A 17,580-nucleotide genomic window follows, 5' to 3' on the forward strand; every position below is an offset into this window, starting at 1 on the left:
TTTGCATTACAAAGTGTTTGGGGTCTCATATACCCCCTTATACAAAAGCTGTATTTTCTGCAAAGGATGGTGGAGAATTATTTTCAAGAGTTAATTGAAATCGAAATGTCAGACAGTCCCCTTTCCATACTGGGAGGAAAAACAAGCCATTTGGAAACCCATGTTCAAACTTGCTTTGCAATACCTAAGCTACAGACCCTCCAGTGTGTACTCAGAAAGAGTTTTCAGCACAGCCGGGAACCTTGTCAGTGATCGACGTAGGAGGTTACTTCCTAAAAATGTGGAAAAGATGATGTTCATCAAAATAAACTACATCTTCCACGAGGAAGGCCTTTACCGGTAAATACATCCAAGAACTGACACTTCTCTAATGGCGGATTCCAGCGGAGATGAAGTGATAGTCTGTGATGATGATGTACACACTGATGAGAGTGAGGATGATGCTGAAGATGATGACGACAACATCTTGACAGTGTAGAATTCATTTCACAGCACTGTTGGTCTAACATGCCTTTAGGTCATTGATAGCTGGTTTAGTTTGGGCCCAAACAAATCACGCACTTCAGCTACAAAAGTGGCAGCCCTTGTCACTGAAGTGCTTGGTTTGTTAAAGTGTGCATGTCCTTTGTAAGATCCAACATATGGGTGGGTGGGAGTGCCCAAGGACAATACTATCTTGCACCATTAATCTTTCCTGGCACTCATGTGTGTTTCTGCCATTACTTTAAGCAGGGCCTGGGCTAAGGGGGCCTCCATACCCCTGTGAGGGCCCCCCACCCGTGATCTGAGCCGCCCCTCCCCCCCGGTGATCCGATCCGCCACCCCCCCTTCCCGGCACTTACCTCCTTCTCTTCCTTCTCCTCCTTCCCCGGCGCACTGTACACTCTTTATTGAGGAGATCTTGTGAGAGTGAGACTCACGAGATCTCCTCATTAAGGAGAATACAGCGTGCCGGGGAAGTACTGCAGTGAAAGTGCTCAGCAGCACTGATCAGGCTGGGGGTGCCCCCGCCCCCGACCGATCAATACTGCTGCTGAGCACTTTCAAGGGCCCCCTGGATGCCATAGGCCCCTGGGCTGTAGCCCAGTTAGCCCTATGGTTAATCCGGCCCTGCTTACAAGCCCATTGTTAGCTTGTTTAGGGATGGCCTAGCAGTAATTAAACTGTATTTTTCTGAATTTGCACGAATAAGTGTAGGGTCTAATATATAAACCCTTATAGAAGAGCTGCTTTGGTCATTTTTATTAATCTACAAGTCTTTGCAGGCTTTTATTCTTCATTTGCACTAATAAGTGTAGGGTCTAATATACACCCAAAGACGAGTGCTCCGTTGCTAACAGTCTGTGATGAAGACGAAGACAAGTAGGCTTGTCTGTAGAATTTGCAGGCAAATTCAACAGTGTTACATTGAAAATCCAGACACATAGGGGGAGAAGGAAAAGAGGGAGACAGAAAATGAATCATCTTCCTCTTACTCAGGACTGTCAATGGTGTTATAGCTTCTTAGTAGGCTGTGTATCAGCCTGCGACAGTCCTGGATGGTCATCTTCTCCCTTTTCAAGATGAGCGATTCCTGGCAAGCCAAATAGCGTCCTGAAAGCAGTTCATTAGGCTCCAGGCCTCCTGGATTTCGGCACAGGTTTCGGGAGTGCATGAATGTCCTGAGAGGCAGACATCCCTGGATAGCCATCCATGCAATGTCTTTGTGTCTATTAGTCAGCTTCTTAGAGGCCTCATTCTCCCACACGTGTTTTGTTGTGTTTGTAATCAGCACTTTACATGAAAGTTGCCAACAAAGAGAGGAGCGCAAAGCACCAAGTACATTAAAATGCAATTTTAATTAGCATGTACAAATACAATATGAGATAAGCAATTAGCTAAATAGATTATTGACACATTGGACAAAAGGCTAAATATATAATAAAACTGACCAATGGTTGGAACAAGATGTGGCCAAATTAATTAGCATATGGTACCATATGTCGCAATGTTAACTTATAGCCGTTGGATATCCAATCTAGGGTTAATAGTAAATACTGATGTAATAATCTTAATGAGCTGAATCCGGGAATGGAATGGTGCACAAAACTGGTAATTCTGAGTCAAATCCACCAATGAGGTACAATGGACCCCGATATCAGTCCAGATGGTAGAAGGATAGTGTGTCAGTTTGCGCTAATAAACAAGGCTGTTAATTGCATCATGATTATAGGAGAATCCACCAAAGATGTTATGCGCCCCAAGAAGCAGGAATAATTGCTTATGTCTTCTACTGCCGATATTTAGTTAATCAGATATTTGGTCGGCAATGGCAATATTCACTGGCTTAGGCAAAGTCCAAGGTTCAAACACAAATGCGGTAAGCACTGTGGAACTATAAATATGGATACTTAGCTTCGCTATGCTCATCCGTGGATCTCAAGCTCCCATCATGAAGATATTCTGGTAACTCCGGTTAAAATGGAAACAGCAATCAACGTAAGTAGGTCCCGGAAAGGATCCAAAAACAACTAATGGTTTGGGCTGGCCAGCACCTGATGAAATTTGCAATATGTAACACTCCTAACGCGTTTCTCGGCGTCACGCCACTTCTTCAGAGGTAAGTATAATAATAAAGTACAGCCGCGCTGGTTTAAATACATCCAAACGGTCACATGAGGTCAGTCATGTGATCAACAGCTGACTATCCGGAAATGTCCGACAATTGGGTTTTCTTTATCGGAGATAGCCGAACTTCCAAATTGAGTCACGTGATCGTCAGTAGTGATCCGAAAATAGCCGACCAATTCGTCAAACTTCACGGAGATATACGATCTCCGGTGGTATGGATCTCAGTAATAAAAAGAGCCAAGTCCAACGGATGCTTATCCCTATAAATAAATAAATAATGAAAATAATAAAAATAAATATTCGGATGACAGATCTTCACATAAAATATATATATAAATATATAACCTCTATAGAATAAAAACATAGATAAATTGCCCATGTCTTATACATATAGATAAACCTAACATGATCCACAGATGATTCCACCTAAAAACTGGATAAAGAATAAGGCTTGATAGAATAAAAACTAGATAGCCTATTGATAGGGCTCACTACGGCCTCCTATAGAGTAGGGGCCATAAAATAAACCTAAATGTGAAATAAAATAACCAACTCAGTAAATATGAACCCACCTCTAAGAGGGATCAATGGAATATGGAGAGATGAGATAAGATGACAGATGTACAATATGGGGGGTAAAGAAAAGTACAAGATGTAAAACAGATGGTACACGGCCCGAATCAGAATATTCTAAATGTTGTTAAGTTCAATACTATCATTGAGTCCAAACGGCATTAATGTTTTTAATCTAAAAATCCAAAAGGCTTCTCTTTTACAGAGATTATTAAAACGATCCCCTCCCCTAATAGTTGAATCGATCTGTTCAATTGCTCGAACTTTTAGACCTTCTAATTTACCTTTTTGACATTCATTAATATGCAATGATAAATTGTGTGATTTGATACCCTTTAAAATATTGCGGCGATGTTCTAAAAAACGTACATTAAGTTTGCGAATAGTCCGTCCCACATACTGGATCCCACATTGACAATTTATAAGATAAATCACATAGACAGAACAGCAATCTAGAACTTTCTCAATGACAAAACTCTCACTGGTTGAAAAAGAATTAAAATTCGTACATTTGTGGTCAGCAAATAGACAAGTTATACATCTATTTTTTCCACATTTATAAAAGCCATTGGGTCTAGAGGTTAACCAACGTCCTAAGGGGGGGTTAGTTACTGATGATTTAATTTCCACACAGTTTTGGTAGAGACTTGGATATAGTTTGTTTTTAAGATTCTTAGACTTTCTGAAAATTGTATTTCTACCTTTATTAATATATGTACCAATACAGTCATCCAGTTCCAAAAGAGCAGAATTTTTGGTGATAATACGTCTAATTTCACTGGCATAGCTGTTATGTTTAGTGATAAAAACTACAGATCTATCAGGATCAGTCTCCCTAGAACGTTTGGTTAGAAGACATTCCCTGTCTGTATCCAAGGCTTTAGTATAGGCTTTTTGGACCAGCTCTTCTGGATATCCCTGCTCCAAAAAGACTTCAAATAGTTTCTCAGAGTGTTTATTGAAATCCTTGATATCTGAACAGTTTCTTCGCATACGGAGAAACTGGCTATTTGGTATACTATTCTTCCAAACATTCAGATGGTTACTCCTATAATGTACATGAAAGGTACCTAACTAGATTATAATTTTGTGGGAATTGGGGCTGATTCGAAGCTCACTGATGAACTGGCTTTTTGCTATGAATTTCAATGGCTCTTTTTAGTGCATTGTCTGGCACCCTGGATTGGTGTGTGTCTGATAAAAGCACGCACCCCGGGGGGGTCAGCGCTCGTTGCCATGTATTAGCTGTAGAATTACCTCACTTATTCAAGCAACAGGCGGAGCGATCCAATGAACCATAACTGGTTTCATGATCCAAGAACAATTCCATCTTGCCCCACTTTTCTTTTCTGCCACTGCTGTGTGCCAATGTGTCCTAGATGTGGTAGGGACTGCCGTGTGTTTGATTCATTGCTCTGTCGCTTACTATCCAGCCAGATCGCTGCAGTATTTGTCTGAAAGTATATGAAAAGCATATTGTGACCTGTAAGATGGTAAAAATTGAATGGAAATCACTGGAATTTAGTATTAGTGAGGTTAATAATAATGTAGGAACAAAATAATACCTAGATTATGCGATTTTAGCATAGAAATGGAATTTTGTAAAAAATGGCTTAACAAAACCAAAACCAAAACAGGCAAGTGCGGTTTTGGCAAAACCAAAACCCGAAGGTAGTCCAGATCCAAAACCAAAACACGGGGGTCAGTAAGCATCTCTAGCTTGTTGACACAGGTCTGATGAATATAAGATGGCCAGGCCAATTTGGCCTTCGGTTTTCTATCTTTCTCTGTTCTCCAACATTTGTGACTTTCCAGAGTACATTTCAGAAAGCAAAACAGAGGTATGACAAAGATAAGCATTCTTCTGCATTCTCCTGTGATCTCCTGTGTGCTACAGCACATGTTCTTTCAACAGCTTCTTGCCACCTCAAATCACCCATCCCTACATATTGTCTGACAATAAGAGTCTAAATATGTTCTCTCAGAGTGCCTTAGCACAATAGTTGCTGCCGGACCCTCTAATCCAATTGTGTGACCACTGCAACCCCTGTCGGTATCCCACTGACAACGTGGAAACATAAAAAAAGCATGAGATGAGCAATTGATTTAAAGTAAGCAAGCAGGAAACAGCGATATAAATGTAATGGATAGCAAGTGAGAGTGTTAAACAGTGACAGAGGAAAGGATTCTAATGAAAGCGATACATTTTCTACATTTCTTGCAATGAACCTCAGGGATCTATATGATACATTGCTTGGGTTCCAGAAATATACACAGCCTAGAACAATAGCTGGGTCCAAAACACTGCAAACAAAGACAATGTTCAGCGCAGTTTTAAGCTTATCCCCAGCTCCTATTCCCTCTCTTCAGGGCACAGCTGGCCCTAATTATTCTTATCACTAGCAGGCAGGGTGATAAATCCTCATAGGACATCCCTTCTCTGACAGAACTTAAATTGGCTCTAATCTCAGCTGTGATCAGGAGCAGCCTGCATTAGTTAGCATGGTGTGCAGTGCTCCAGACCTGACATTGCTAGCTCTGTGCAGACCTCTTGGGCTTGTGTTTCCGGGAATGTAGAAAATTACATGTATAGGAATCGACAGAACATAGTGCCTATAGCCTCTAGGGTACATAAATCCTGGCAGAAGAAACTGGCACCTCTATTGTCTGTCCATTTTCTGAAATATTGTCTATTCGCATAGATGAGCACTATGTTAAGGTTATTTAAGTTACCCTTAGGAGCCTGTAAACTGCTAGACCGGCTATAGTATATAGTGTAAAAGCACTTAATCTAACCAGCACCTATTCTGGAAACCATCATAACGAATTCCCTTCTGCTAGTTTTCAGTATTTGCACAAGAAGTACAGCAGCACTGTTGGGATAAATATTCCGGATATGGGGTTTCCAGGTGCATGACTCCCACAGACCACATAGTCTTTGGTAAAAAATTTATATAAGTTAGAGTTAGAATTTAAGTAGTTCAATACTCTCTAAAAATGAGTTGTGTTTCTTTAACATAAATCACTCTGGTTATCTATAAGAAGAAACAGGAAGATGTTCCTTTTCTCTTATAGTCTGTGTTCAAGGTGCTATTATTGCTATTATTATTTAAGTGTCATGTGAGTATTATATGTGTTATAAATGTCATGTCATTACTAGGGAAACACCGTCAGATAACATATGTAGTGAGCAGAGAGAATTTGGAACTTTAATCTCATAAAACTATGACCCATTCTTGCTCTATCAGCACATGACCACTGAGGAGCTTGGTGACTAACTGGCTCAGAATAAGATATAAGGTTTCACACTCTTATTTTTTAGTGGTATTTACATAAATATTCTCCGCAGAGCAAATTTACAAATGGAACAGTTATAGAAGGACCTCCTGGAAAATTGACTGCCTATGCTGCATATTAAAAAGGGTACAAAGCTTGCTGTTAAATTAAAACAAAAAAACAATTATTCTGAAACAAGAACACAGCAATTCATAACTGTGTTAGCCAGTCAGAACAAGCTCTCAAATATATTACTGTAAATATTACCTATATGATAAGGATGCCTTTCAGCTACTTGAAGTTTGTATGTTCTCCCCATATATGAGTGGGTTTCCTTTAGATGCTCTGGTTTCCTCCCACAGTCCAAAAACATAAATGTAGGTTAATTGGCTTCTGACAAAAGTATGTCTACTGTGTATGCTTGTGTGGTAGGTGATTTAGAATTAGGGGTCTGCTTATCAATACCCTGCTAAATTGATGGCTTATAAATTCATGAATTAGAAAATCATTGGCCACACAACTAATCATTAAATTGTCACCAGGGCAACACTGGCCTGCAACGGCAAGAGGGGTCTTACAGGTTGGGAGGCAACATAGGGCCCATCGGTGCATGTATGAGCCAGCATGCTGGGTAACGCATGCACACTGGAACTGGAAGTTGGAAAGTTGAACTTCCAGATCCAGATTTTATTACAAAAGAAATAGAAAAATAGAACAAAAGAATAACTTTATATAAAAAAAAGAAAAGAAAGATGCTTTATTTAACTAATACAGCATATTTTTTCTTGTGTACCAGCACTCCTATTACCATCCTGAGATGGTGGTAGCTATAGCAACTCAGTAATGTAGTGGCTAGCACTTCTGCCTCACAGCACTGGGGTCATGAGTTTGATTCCCAACCATGGCCTTATCTGTGTGGAGTTTGTATGTTCTCCCCGTGTTTGCTCTCACAATGCAAAAACATACTAGTAGGTTAATTGGCTGCTATCAAAATTGACCCTAGTCTGTGTTTCTGTCTGTCTGTCTGTGTATGTTAGGGAATTTAGACTGTCAGCTCTAATGGGACAGGGACTGATGTGAATGTGTTCTCTGTACAGTGCTGCGGAATTAGTGGCGCTATATAAATAAATGGTGATGATGATGATAGCAGGACAATGGTGGTACTTGAACTGTTGTCCATTACAAAATGGTTTACCCATGGGGAAGCTTTGTAGCAATTGCTGGCGAATGCTATCATCCAGAGTTATGGCTTCGACTAAATCCAGCTTATACTCCAGTTTTCAACTAAATTAAGGCTTGATAAGGTTGTACCCAGAAGGATGTTAGCTTCACTGTGGACTAATTTGAATGATTAAACATTCTGCGTAAAGTGCTGCAAAACAATAGTAATTACTTGTAGATACTTATCTACATTCACACTGCAAAGTATTGATGGCCACACATAATGGAATACAATCATTCAGCTCAATTGTCGTTCAGCTCTGCTTCCTCCTACCTATAAAAAAACAACCCAATTCCCTGATACAATATACCTGTGTGTGGCCAGCATGATAAATAAAAACTAATAATAGTGGAGATAAACAGAACACTGGTGGGTCACCTTCCTTACCCAGGGAAGACAATAACACTATTGAGATGCACACAACCACCCTTCTACTTGATGATGATGATGATTTGGGCCCACTCATATGCAGTGATATGTGGGCAACTTGGTGTAAAAATGACTATGCAAATTGCTGCATGTGTGAACAGGCAGCTTGACACCAGAATCGACTTCCTAAGGTACGGCAGAGCAGTTTGTGAAGATTAACTGAAGCTTATGCTCTCTGGTTGAGAAAATTTTGGTACATTGTTCTCAGCCTTCCCTTTATACAGTTCAAAACAAAACTAAAGCACAACATTTCATTAATAATAATATTGGTAAATACAAAACAAATATGAGGATACAAAAATTAAGTTAAAATTAAAAATGGTATGTTATCTATTTTGTCTCCCCAGGAATCAGAGCACAACAACACTAATATTACCACACAGTGATGACTAATTAAGGAGCTCTCCACATTTGACATGTTAGGACACACTTTTCAAGGGTGCAACTCAATAGTGGAAAATATAGGTGCAAAACTAGGGATATAAATAAAAATATAGATTTTATTCTAATTCGTTGCAGAACAGTTATTAAAATAAAATTAAAAATCAATAAATCAATAAATCAAATAAATGAAAATGAAGAAGATACATATAATCATAAAAATAGTAATAAAAATTGGTGTTCACCGTAGAATAATAATATAAGGCTGATTGCAAGTAATGCCAGTGCTTAATAGGTTGTAATTACTAAATCAATTATAATATTAATATTATTATTGATAATATTATAATCTACATTTTTATATGTAGTTGCGTGTGTGTGTGGTGACCATAGAGTGTACAGTGTCCCCCATTCTCCTCTGTGATAAACTTCATGTTTATAAAAACAGTAAAGTGTGCTTTGGGGGCCTACTTATTATTACTCCGCCCATCTCGACAAGAAGGAGGATTTTGTTATCGCAATGTTATAGCCTCCATTTATCAAAAAATATATCATTGACCGGGCTGAGCTTTACTTTGCTGCCCCACCTATACCGGCCAGTTGGATCTCACCATGTGTCAGCACCTGTAATGAGAACAGAAATGAACATATGCACTATAACATGTTTGGCAAGCAAACACTGCACACTTCTAACAAACTACCCTGAGTTAGATGATCTAGAAAACAATGCACCTGCTCTGTTAGATATCATACTTCAGTGAATAAATAGGAGAAATTAATTTTCCTATACCTATCAATCTAAAGTCTGGCAGTGTGTACAGCACAACATGTTATATTGATATAATCTTAGAACCATAGAAGGATCAATAAGGTGACAAATCACACTTCCCATACCTGTTTGAAAATTTTATGTAAAGTTTCCCTGATTGACACCTATAACCAGTGCTTTTTTTGTAAGGTAAAAGGTGCCGGAACTCACATCACGTAGTCAATCACTGTACACACACGTCAGTTGTGTAACGAAACATAACGGTCGCCGCCCGCAGTAAGCTCTCAGCGTGCGACCACATGACCAATCACAAGTCGAGCAGTGCCATCCCAACCAGCGCAGACGAAGTACTCATGCATCGGACTCGACACACAAGCAGCCCGCATGCACCGTTTTAATGATTTTGCCGCCGACTTGCTACACTCGACAGGGCGATTCAGGTCCACGTGGACCAAATAACAAATGTTCAAAAGTTACTTTTAAAACTTGGAAAATCCATTGAAAAAAAGGTGCCTGAACTCAGTTCTGTGAGTTCTATGACAAAAAAAGCATTACCTATAACTCTGTGCTCTGTGGTTTTATTAAAAAGTATATTCCAGCACCATTGTAGGGCTATGGGGATGTGCACAGAATTACTCTTTGGGATACTTGTTTTGCACAGTAGCGCCAGAACAAATATAATTTCTTGTAATTCTGTTTTGTTGTGATAGGATGTATATGTTCCTGCTTGTCTAATTTTCCTTCTTTTTTTTCCCTCCTCCCAAAACCATTGTTTTTGACCTAATGTGAATTGTAAATTTTGAAACATATCTTAATTACAGATTTTTAATAAAATATCTGCTATTATTATCATTATTATTATCATTAGTATTATTTAATGCTTGAAATAGTTTGAATCCTTAAAGCTATGCATTTTATACATCAATGTTTTCCATGACTTTCCATGAGGAATTATGGGTATCATTCTATTTCACATCATTCATTTCCATATATTGTTACTAGTAATAAACACATATAAGATACATTAGTTATGCTAATACATCACAAGAACAGGTGAAGGGGATTGAGTTTGGAAATCCTTATATATGTCAAATGAAATAGAATCCCAAGTGATTATTCCTTTGTAGATGTGGAGCAAATCTTTTGTGCAGTTTCATGCAAGGTGGCCACGTGATGCTATGGCGCCATTTGCGAAGCAAAACAAAGACACGGTTCACAAATGCAAAGTATTTCTCTTTTTATTTTGTGCTTATTTTTTTGCACAGTACAATCATGGGCTTGCAGGTTAAAATTTCCTGATCTATTCGCACCATCATTACAAATGGACTTCTCCACACTAATTACATTGTTTCTTGTTCTCTGCTATGTTATTACAAATAGGTGTCTCTCTATTTGCTTAAATGTATTATTTTAACTTTTTTAACTTTTTTACTGAGATTAAAGATATCGGCCTTTTTGAAAGATAGAGGACTGTACCATGAGGACCTTGAAGTGTATTTGGTTGCCCATCACTGACCTAGACTGAGTAAATGGCATTTTGTTGAATGTAGTAGTTAATGCCACCTGGTTAAACTAGACAATGAAAATGCTCTATGTCGCCATGCAAAATTGGCTACGCCATCCAGTTTGTATTATGTCGACGCCTTTTACCTCTTTTAAATATCTTGTTCCCAAAATTAAATTTGGTTTTAGTGGCACACAGATGGTTGCTGTCCATGGGAATGACTCAAACTGCCCATCATCATCCAAGGAAAACATTTGTTCATTTGCAAAACATACCATCCTATACCCATACTCAATAACTGTATTTGTTTACATTGCTCCAATACCTGTAATGCACATAAATGATTCTGTCTTTTAAACACCACATTATAGATAGATGATGTTAGTGTTTATTTGTGCATGACATCATGTATGTTTTACTCCCAGGTCCTGGAGAAAGTGCAAAGCCTCTACATATCCATAAACATCAATATGGCCTTGTGCAGTGTGGACTGGCCCAGTCTGTGGCATTTCCTTGCCTTTTCTTCCTACGTCCTTCCAAAACCCCACAGACTTTCAATGTTGTCTCTGAGTCCCCACGCATTAAATGGAGTAAAATTCAGCCTGGGCCAGGCCTGAAGGAATTAGCTGTATTGGTGGCACGTGAAAATGTGGTAAAAGTGGCTCGTGGTTATGAGGGGAGAGTGTCTCTGCCTGGATATGCCCACAACCGCTATAATGCTACCCTGGTTCTGTCCAACGCTCGTTCCAGTGACTCAGGAATGTACCGTTGTGAGATTGTTCTAGGCATTGAAGATGAGCAGGACACTGTACCTTTGGAAGTGACTGGTAGGTAGCATCTGTTAGTGTCTGTGGGTGGTATTATAGGACAATGGGTTTACAATGTTTTCCTACTATGCTGCTTGTATTGTTGGACTAAGAGCCAATAATTAGACTGCCAGTGATGAAGTCTATATAATACACTGAGTTTGGGTGCACATGCAACTGCTGTGATCTCTGTCTTCCCGCTTTCAACCTTTATGAATTTCCCTTTGATTTCCCTTCCTGCCTACTGCTTTTTCATTATTTTTATTAACCAATCTTCCTCCATATAAATGTCTCATCTTATTTACTTTCAGCGTTGCCAATACTCAGCTGTACAGTATCTCATATGTATTTGGCACTCCTATAATCCCTATGCCATGTAATGCATTTATAAATTTATTTACCATTCCCCAAAATCTGACACTTTTTTATTTTTTACAGCATTTCACTCCTCTATTCTCTGCTATGGGTGCTACCCACATTTATTCTTTTTCTTTGCATATATAAAGTATATCAAAGCTTCATGTCCATTATATTGATTGTCCTGTGCTCTTACTACCTACTTCTCAGCCATTATTCCACCCATCTCATTAGCACTTCATCTCTAATATTCTGATTTCCCTCTGGTTCAGTGTGTTACAATATCCTTCATTACTGACACATATCCTTACATCCATTCCTTTGTTACATTAAGTCCGACTCTAGTGTCCTCTGCATTGTCTTTTACTTATTCCTGCCTAATATTTCTCTTTGATTCACTTGCATCTCTAGTTTTACTTGATATGATCAAACACCAAGAATCACAATTAGAGGTTGTTATCCTAAAAGCAGCTGTAACTGCACATTTCCGAATCCTGGCACATCTACTCCGTCTTTTCTTTTCTTCATCTGTTCTCACCTTTCTCTCTCTTTTTAGCCCCCTTCACATTCCTAACCATGTTCTTTGTGTTGTTGCTCTCCCTCTCTGAATGTCTCTTGTTTCACAGCTTGCTTGCTCTGGTAATTAATAGCAATTATGTAAATCTGCAGGACTGCTTTGGACTGCTACATGCAGTGATTGCAGTAGGTTTCATACAGGTTTATTTACACATGTGTTACAACATCATTGTTTTATTATTTATTTCCAGCCGTTAAATGCTCGCTCATTTAAATGTATGCTAATAGAGCATCTGTCCCTATTGTGCCATGTTCAGTTTTGGTGGAATAAATGAACAGCACAATGCATTCACATAAGCAGTATAACTTGTGGTTTACTGATAAATAACAGTTGATGTTGTTTGATGTCCTCATCAACCTTGGATCTATTAGAGGAAGTTGCATTGTACTTGTATTCATCATCATCACCATTTATTTGTATAGTGCCACTAATACAGAGAATGCACTCACCTCAGTACCTGTCCCATTGGAGCTTACAGTCTAAATTCCCTAACACACACACAGACCGAGAGAGACTAAGACCAATTTAATAGCAACCAACCTACTAGTATGTTTTTGGAGTGTGGGAGGAAACCGGAGCACCCGGAGGAAACCCACACAAACACAGGGAGAACATACAAACTCCACACAGATAAGGCCATGGTTGGGAATCGAACTCATGACCCCAGTGCTGTGAGGCAGAAGTGCTAACCACTAAACCACTGTGCTGCCCATGAACAGAACACTGTTGGTGGTCAGTGCCCGACACCCCTACTACAGCACCATTGTTGCCTGATGGTATTATACATATCATTGATTTCTCTTCTAGTGATTTTGGATACATTTGGCATACAGCTCTTTTTGTAACTGTCTCTCTTTTCTTCTAAATAGTTTATGTTTAATTTTAATTCTGATAAATAGATATTTATCCATAAAATTCTTGTATTTTCTACCAAAAGTGTCTGACAACCTGACAAAGTAAAATATAATAGATAGCCCCCACCACTCTGTATCATTTTATTTTTGAATTTTAATGATGTGTTTTGTTTTTGTGTTTGTACTCGAGCCCACGTTTCATCTCCCAATTACATAAACTATCTCTCTGAATCCTTGTGATGCCTTCTAACAATTGGAATGTCCCGATACTGTTGTACAACAAGATAAGAATGGTGACGGGCCGCTAGTCAAGTTTTGTTTGATTCATTCAGAACTAGATGATTTGAAACCCATTGTTATTAAATTATATGCTGACTTCCACTGGACGTAAATCATATATTAAAGATGTTAACATATTACATGAGTGCTGAATAATTCAGCGTGTTATTATCTTACCTTCACTGGCAGCTGGCAGAGCTATGGAATCCTTGATATTTTTTATACATTTTAGAAAGAGCTTACGTTTAAGGAAGCAGAGAAGTGGCTGAATTTAAATGTTTAGATGCTGTTTTTCTAGAATTCCTTTAAGGTGGAGTTCTCTTTTAACCCAGGAAATCAATAATTAAGGGTAAAGTTCCACTTCTCTGTGCTGTCTGTTCTCCAACATCAGGCCACCGTGACTCTATACTGCAGCACTATACATAAAATAGATTGTACTTTCATGACTTCTTTGCTCAAACAAATGGCAAAATATTTCAGGAGGAAGCACCTTATTTTAGAGTATTTCTGCCATGCAATAGAAAATGTTTGTAACATTAGCAATCATTTAATAGAAAATGCATGTGTACATGTATAGAGTTACTTAAAATAGGCAGGCTGGGCTGCGGGGCAGGGGTCCATCTGCCCCCCCCAGGGAGGTCTCATAGTGGGCTACCTTGGGATGGGTCACTGGCCACCTGCATTTTTTTTCCTTTAAAATGTTTCTGATAGGCTGAAATTTGCCAGTCCTCTAAAGCATTGGTTACTAGCACATATCACGCAGGGTTGGGTAATGAACACTGAATGTCACTACCGCTACAACACTTACCCCAACATCTTCCCAGCGAATCTCGGAATCCCAACATGCTGTTAATATCGATTGTTTAAAAAATTGACTTGCAATCATTGCGACCATTTAAAATGCCGCCAGCACAGAATCACGTTACTTTGAACGCCGACATTATTATTGTTACTCTTAAGGGTGCAATGAATGGAGGCTGCGCCTGTATATTATAGAAGTTTTCTTAACAACATTGTACAGGTAGAGCTTCCTTCCATTGCATCCTTAAGAGCAAGAATAATAGTGTGAATAATAGTGGCGACATTGAAAGTAACGTGATTCTGTGCTGGCAGCATGTTAAATGGTCGCAATGATTGCAAGTCAGTTTTTTAAACAATCGTTATTAACAGCATGTCAGGGTTCTGAGGTTTGCTGGGAAAGTGTCGGGGTAAGTGTTGTCGGGGTAAGTGTTGTCGGGGTAAGTGTTGTCGGGGTAAGTGTTGTCGGGGACATGACTACCACCAATCACGCAATAGACAAGTTTGGTGGGCCGGTCGTGGATCTGTAACTGGACCGGCCCTGACAGGGAGAGATTGGCCTCTGGGGGAAAATGCCTCCTGCCACACTTTCCACCCCACCTCTTTAAGCACACAGCATTGGACAAGATACAGAGTTCACTTCTGCACAGTTCAAGCTAATGACCTCATTCATGACTTGCTTTCAGTACTGGCCATTACTCCATTGCTGAAGAAAATAATGAACAATGTGGTTTTTATTGTAGTCCTGTGGCATATTTATTACAGAAACCAAGATATTAGCAATAAAAAAGGTTTACTGTTGGTTATAAATGCTGATTATAAATTGTTTTGGATTATATTCAGGTCGTATTGGAGAAGGATATTATTGTTTTGACATGTTCTCTTCACTGTAAAATATGTCCCCTATATCCGTTAGCATTTTATTACATAATGGGTCCATTCTAAATCTGCAAAAATGCTACTACCAATTATACATCTAGGGGCTGATTCCTTAAGGAACGTAAAGCAAAAACAAATGACTAACTTTGCACCTTGGCAAAACTATGTTACATTGGAGGGGGAGATCAATGCAAAATGTGGAGACAGATTTATATTTGGGGTAAAGCATGTCCTAGTCAACTTTAAATTTCAGTGTATAAATAAAGCTAGCACATATTTGTGTGCTACATGAAAAAGCAGCCAGTATTTAACTTATGTGCAAAATAACAAAACTCATTTGCACCCCTTGCATTGTAACATGGTATGTCGAGGAAAAAACTTGCTCTTTTCTTTTTGTCTTACTCTTAAGCTGGGAGGATCTGAGCATTCCTTGTAGAATACACTAACAAGCAAAACAATATTTTGTTTTTGTGGGACAAGCAATTTAAATAATCTTGTGCTTTTGGGAGTGGGTGGGGTGGGGAAATTGTCTACGCTCTGGTGCCTACATAGTCTTTTTTTCTATTGATGGCCTGATTTTTACATGTCCTTGGAGATGGCGGATATGATGCCTTTTGCACCAACTAGGTGTATTTTATACAGGAAAATGTATTTATAAGTCTAATAATCACGTTACCCAGCATATTATGGTAATCTTATCTTTAATATAGAACTAAACCCAAAAATGAAAAGAGATATCTTAAAAGTCAATATAAGATGGCTATGTTCATAGTGTATATACACATGGAAGTGCTGCTGTCTTTATAGTTTATTCTTGTGTATTCGTGCATTATGATGTATCTATGCCAGTGCTGCAAGACACATAAAATCAGACACGATACCCAAGATCCACGTTGCACAAGCCACTTTCCACAGTCTCTATTGCCAGTCACATTATGCAAACCTTATCGCTATGACACACATTGCATAGGCCACTTTAAACAGACTCCATATTCAGATGCCATTGTCTGATAATGTTTAATTTCAAACTTTCAATTTTTATTCTAAAATAATACCTTTCTGTCTTAAATTAATCATGAGTGTGATAGAACATTGGGATCGTCTTTGTTACATATATTATGTGTATCCAATTATTTTTTTATATATTGGTTGAAGTGCATCTGTATGGTGTATAAGTTGTCCCAATGAAAATGTAGACTGAGGGTTAGATTCCACCATGTCTGACGACGTGAAGATACAGACAAATCTAGGGCTCATTTACTAACATTTCATTTTTTATTATTATTATTATTATTATTATTATTGTTGATTTGGAAGGCATCACAATGTTTCACAGAGCTGTATTGCTATTCTTGCATATTTGTCACACTTAATTATTTCAGATCTTCAAACAAAATTGAATATAAGCGACCAATCTGTGGACAACATGAATACACACAAAATACAATTTTTAAATGATCATTTCATTTATTGAAGGAAACATGTTATCCTATACCTATATCACCCATCTGAAAATGAATTGCCCCCCTAAACTTAATAACTGGTTGTGCCAACTTTAGTAGCAACAACTGCAACCAAACACTTCTGATAACTTGAGATCAATCGTTCACAACGCTGTAGAGGAATTTTGCCCCACTGTTCTAGGCAGAATTGCTTTAATTCAGCCACATTGGAGGGTGTTCGAACATGAACTGCCCATTTAAGGTCCTTGCCACAGAATCTCAATTAGATTCAAGTCAGTACTTTGACTAGGCCACTCCAAAACCTTTATTTTGTTTCTTTTGAGCCATCCAGAGGGGGACTTGCTCTTGTGTTTCGAGTTGCTATCTTGCTGCTGGATTCTCCAACAGAATGTTCTTGTACAGAGCAGAATTCATGAGGCTTCCAGGTCCTGAAGCAGCAAAGCATCAGCACACCATCACAGTACCACCACCATGTTTGACTGTTGGTTTGATGATCTTATTGTGGCATGCTATGTTAGCTTGATTCTACATGTAACAGAACCCATTTTTCCAAACAGTTCAATTTTCGACTCATCAGATAACAGAACATTTGCTCAAAAGTCTTGGGGGTCATTGATGTGTTTTTTTAGCAAATATGAGAAGAGCCTTTATGTCTCTTGATTAGCAGTGGTTTTCACTGTGCAACTCTCCCACAGATACTTTTTTTGCCCAGTATCTTTCTTATGGCGGAATAATGAATGCTGACTTTAACTGAGGCGAGCTTGACCTGCATTTCCTTAGATGTTCATCTGGGATCTATTGTG

General features: G+C 38.7%; 1 protein-coding gene across 3 annotated transcripts in view; it reads left to right on the forward strand.

Annotated features, from left to right (window-relative positions):
* The window catches only part of NCAN (neurocan), a 141,554-nt gene that overhangs the window by 52,993 nt on the left and 70,981 nt on the right, over positions 1 to 17,580 (forward strand). For 2 of the 3 annotated variants that reach the window (XM_075207779.1, XM_075207798.1), the window contains exon 3: positions 11,190 to 11,591. The exons of the other annotated variant lie outside the window; for it this stretch is intronic. In XM_075207779.1, coding sequence (XP_075063880.1) covers positions 11,190 to 11,591 — 402 coding nt within the window. The remainder of the gene's footprint in view (positions 1 to 11,189; positions 11,592 to 17,580) is intronic. 3 annotated transcript variants of the gene reach the window in all.

This window comes from Mixophyes fleayi, chromosome 1, assembly GCF_038048845.1.
Source record: "Mixophyes fleayi isolate aMixFle1 chromosome 1, aMixFle1.hap1, whole genome shotgun sequence".
NCBI classification, from domain to species: Eukaryota; Metazoa; Chordata; class Amphibia; order Anura; family Limnodynastidae; genus Mixophyes; species Mixophyes fleayi.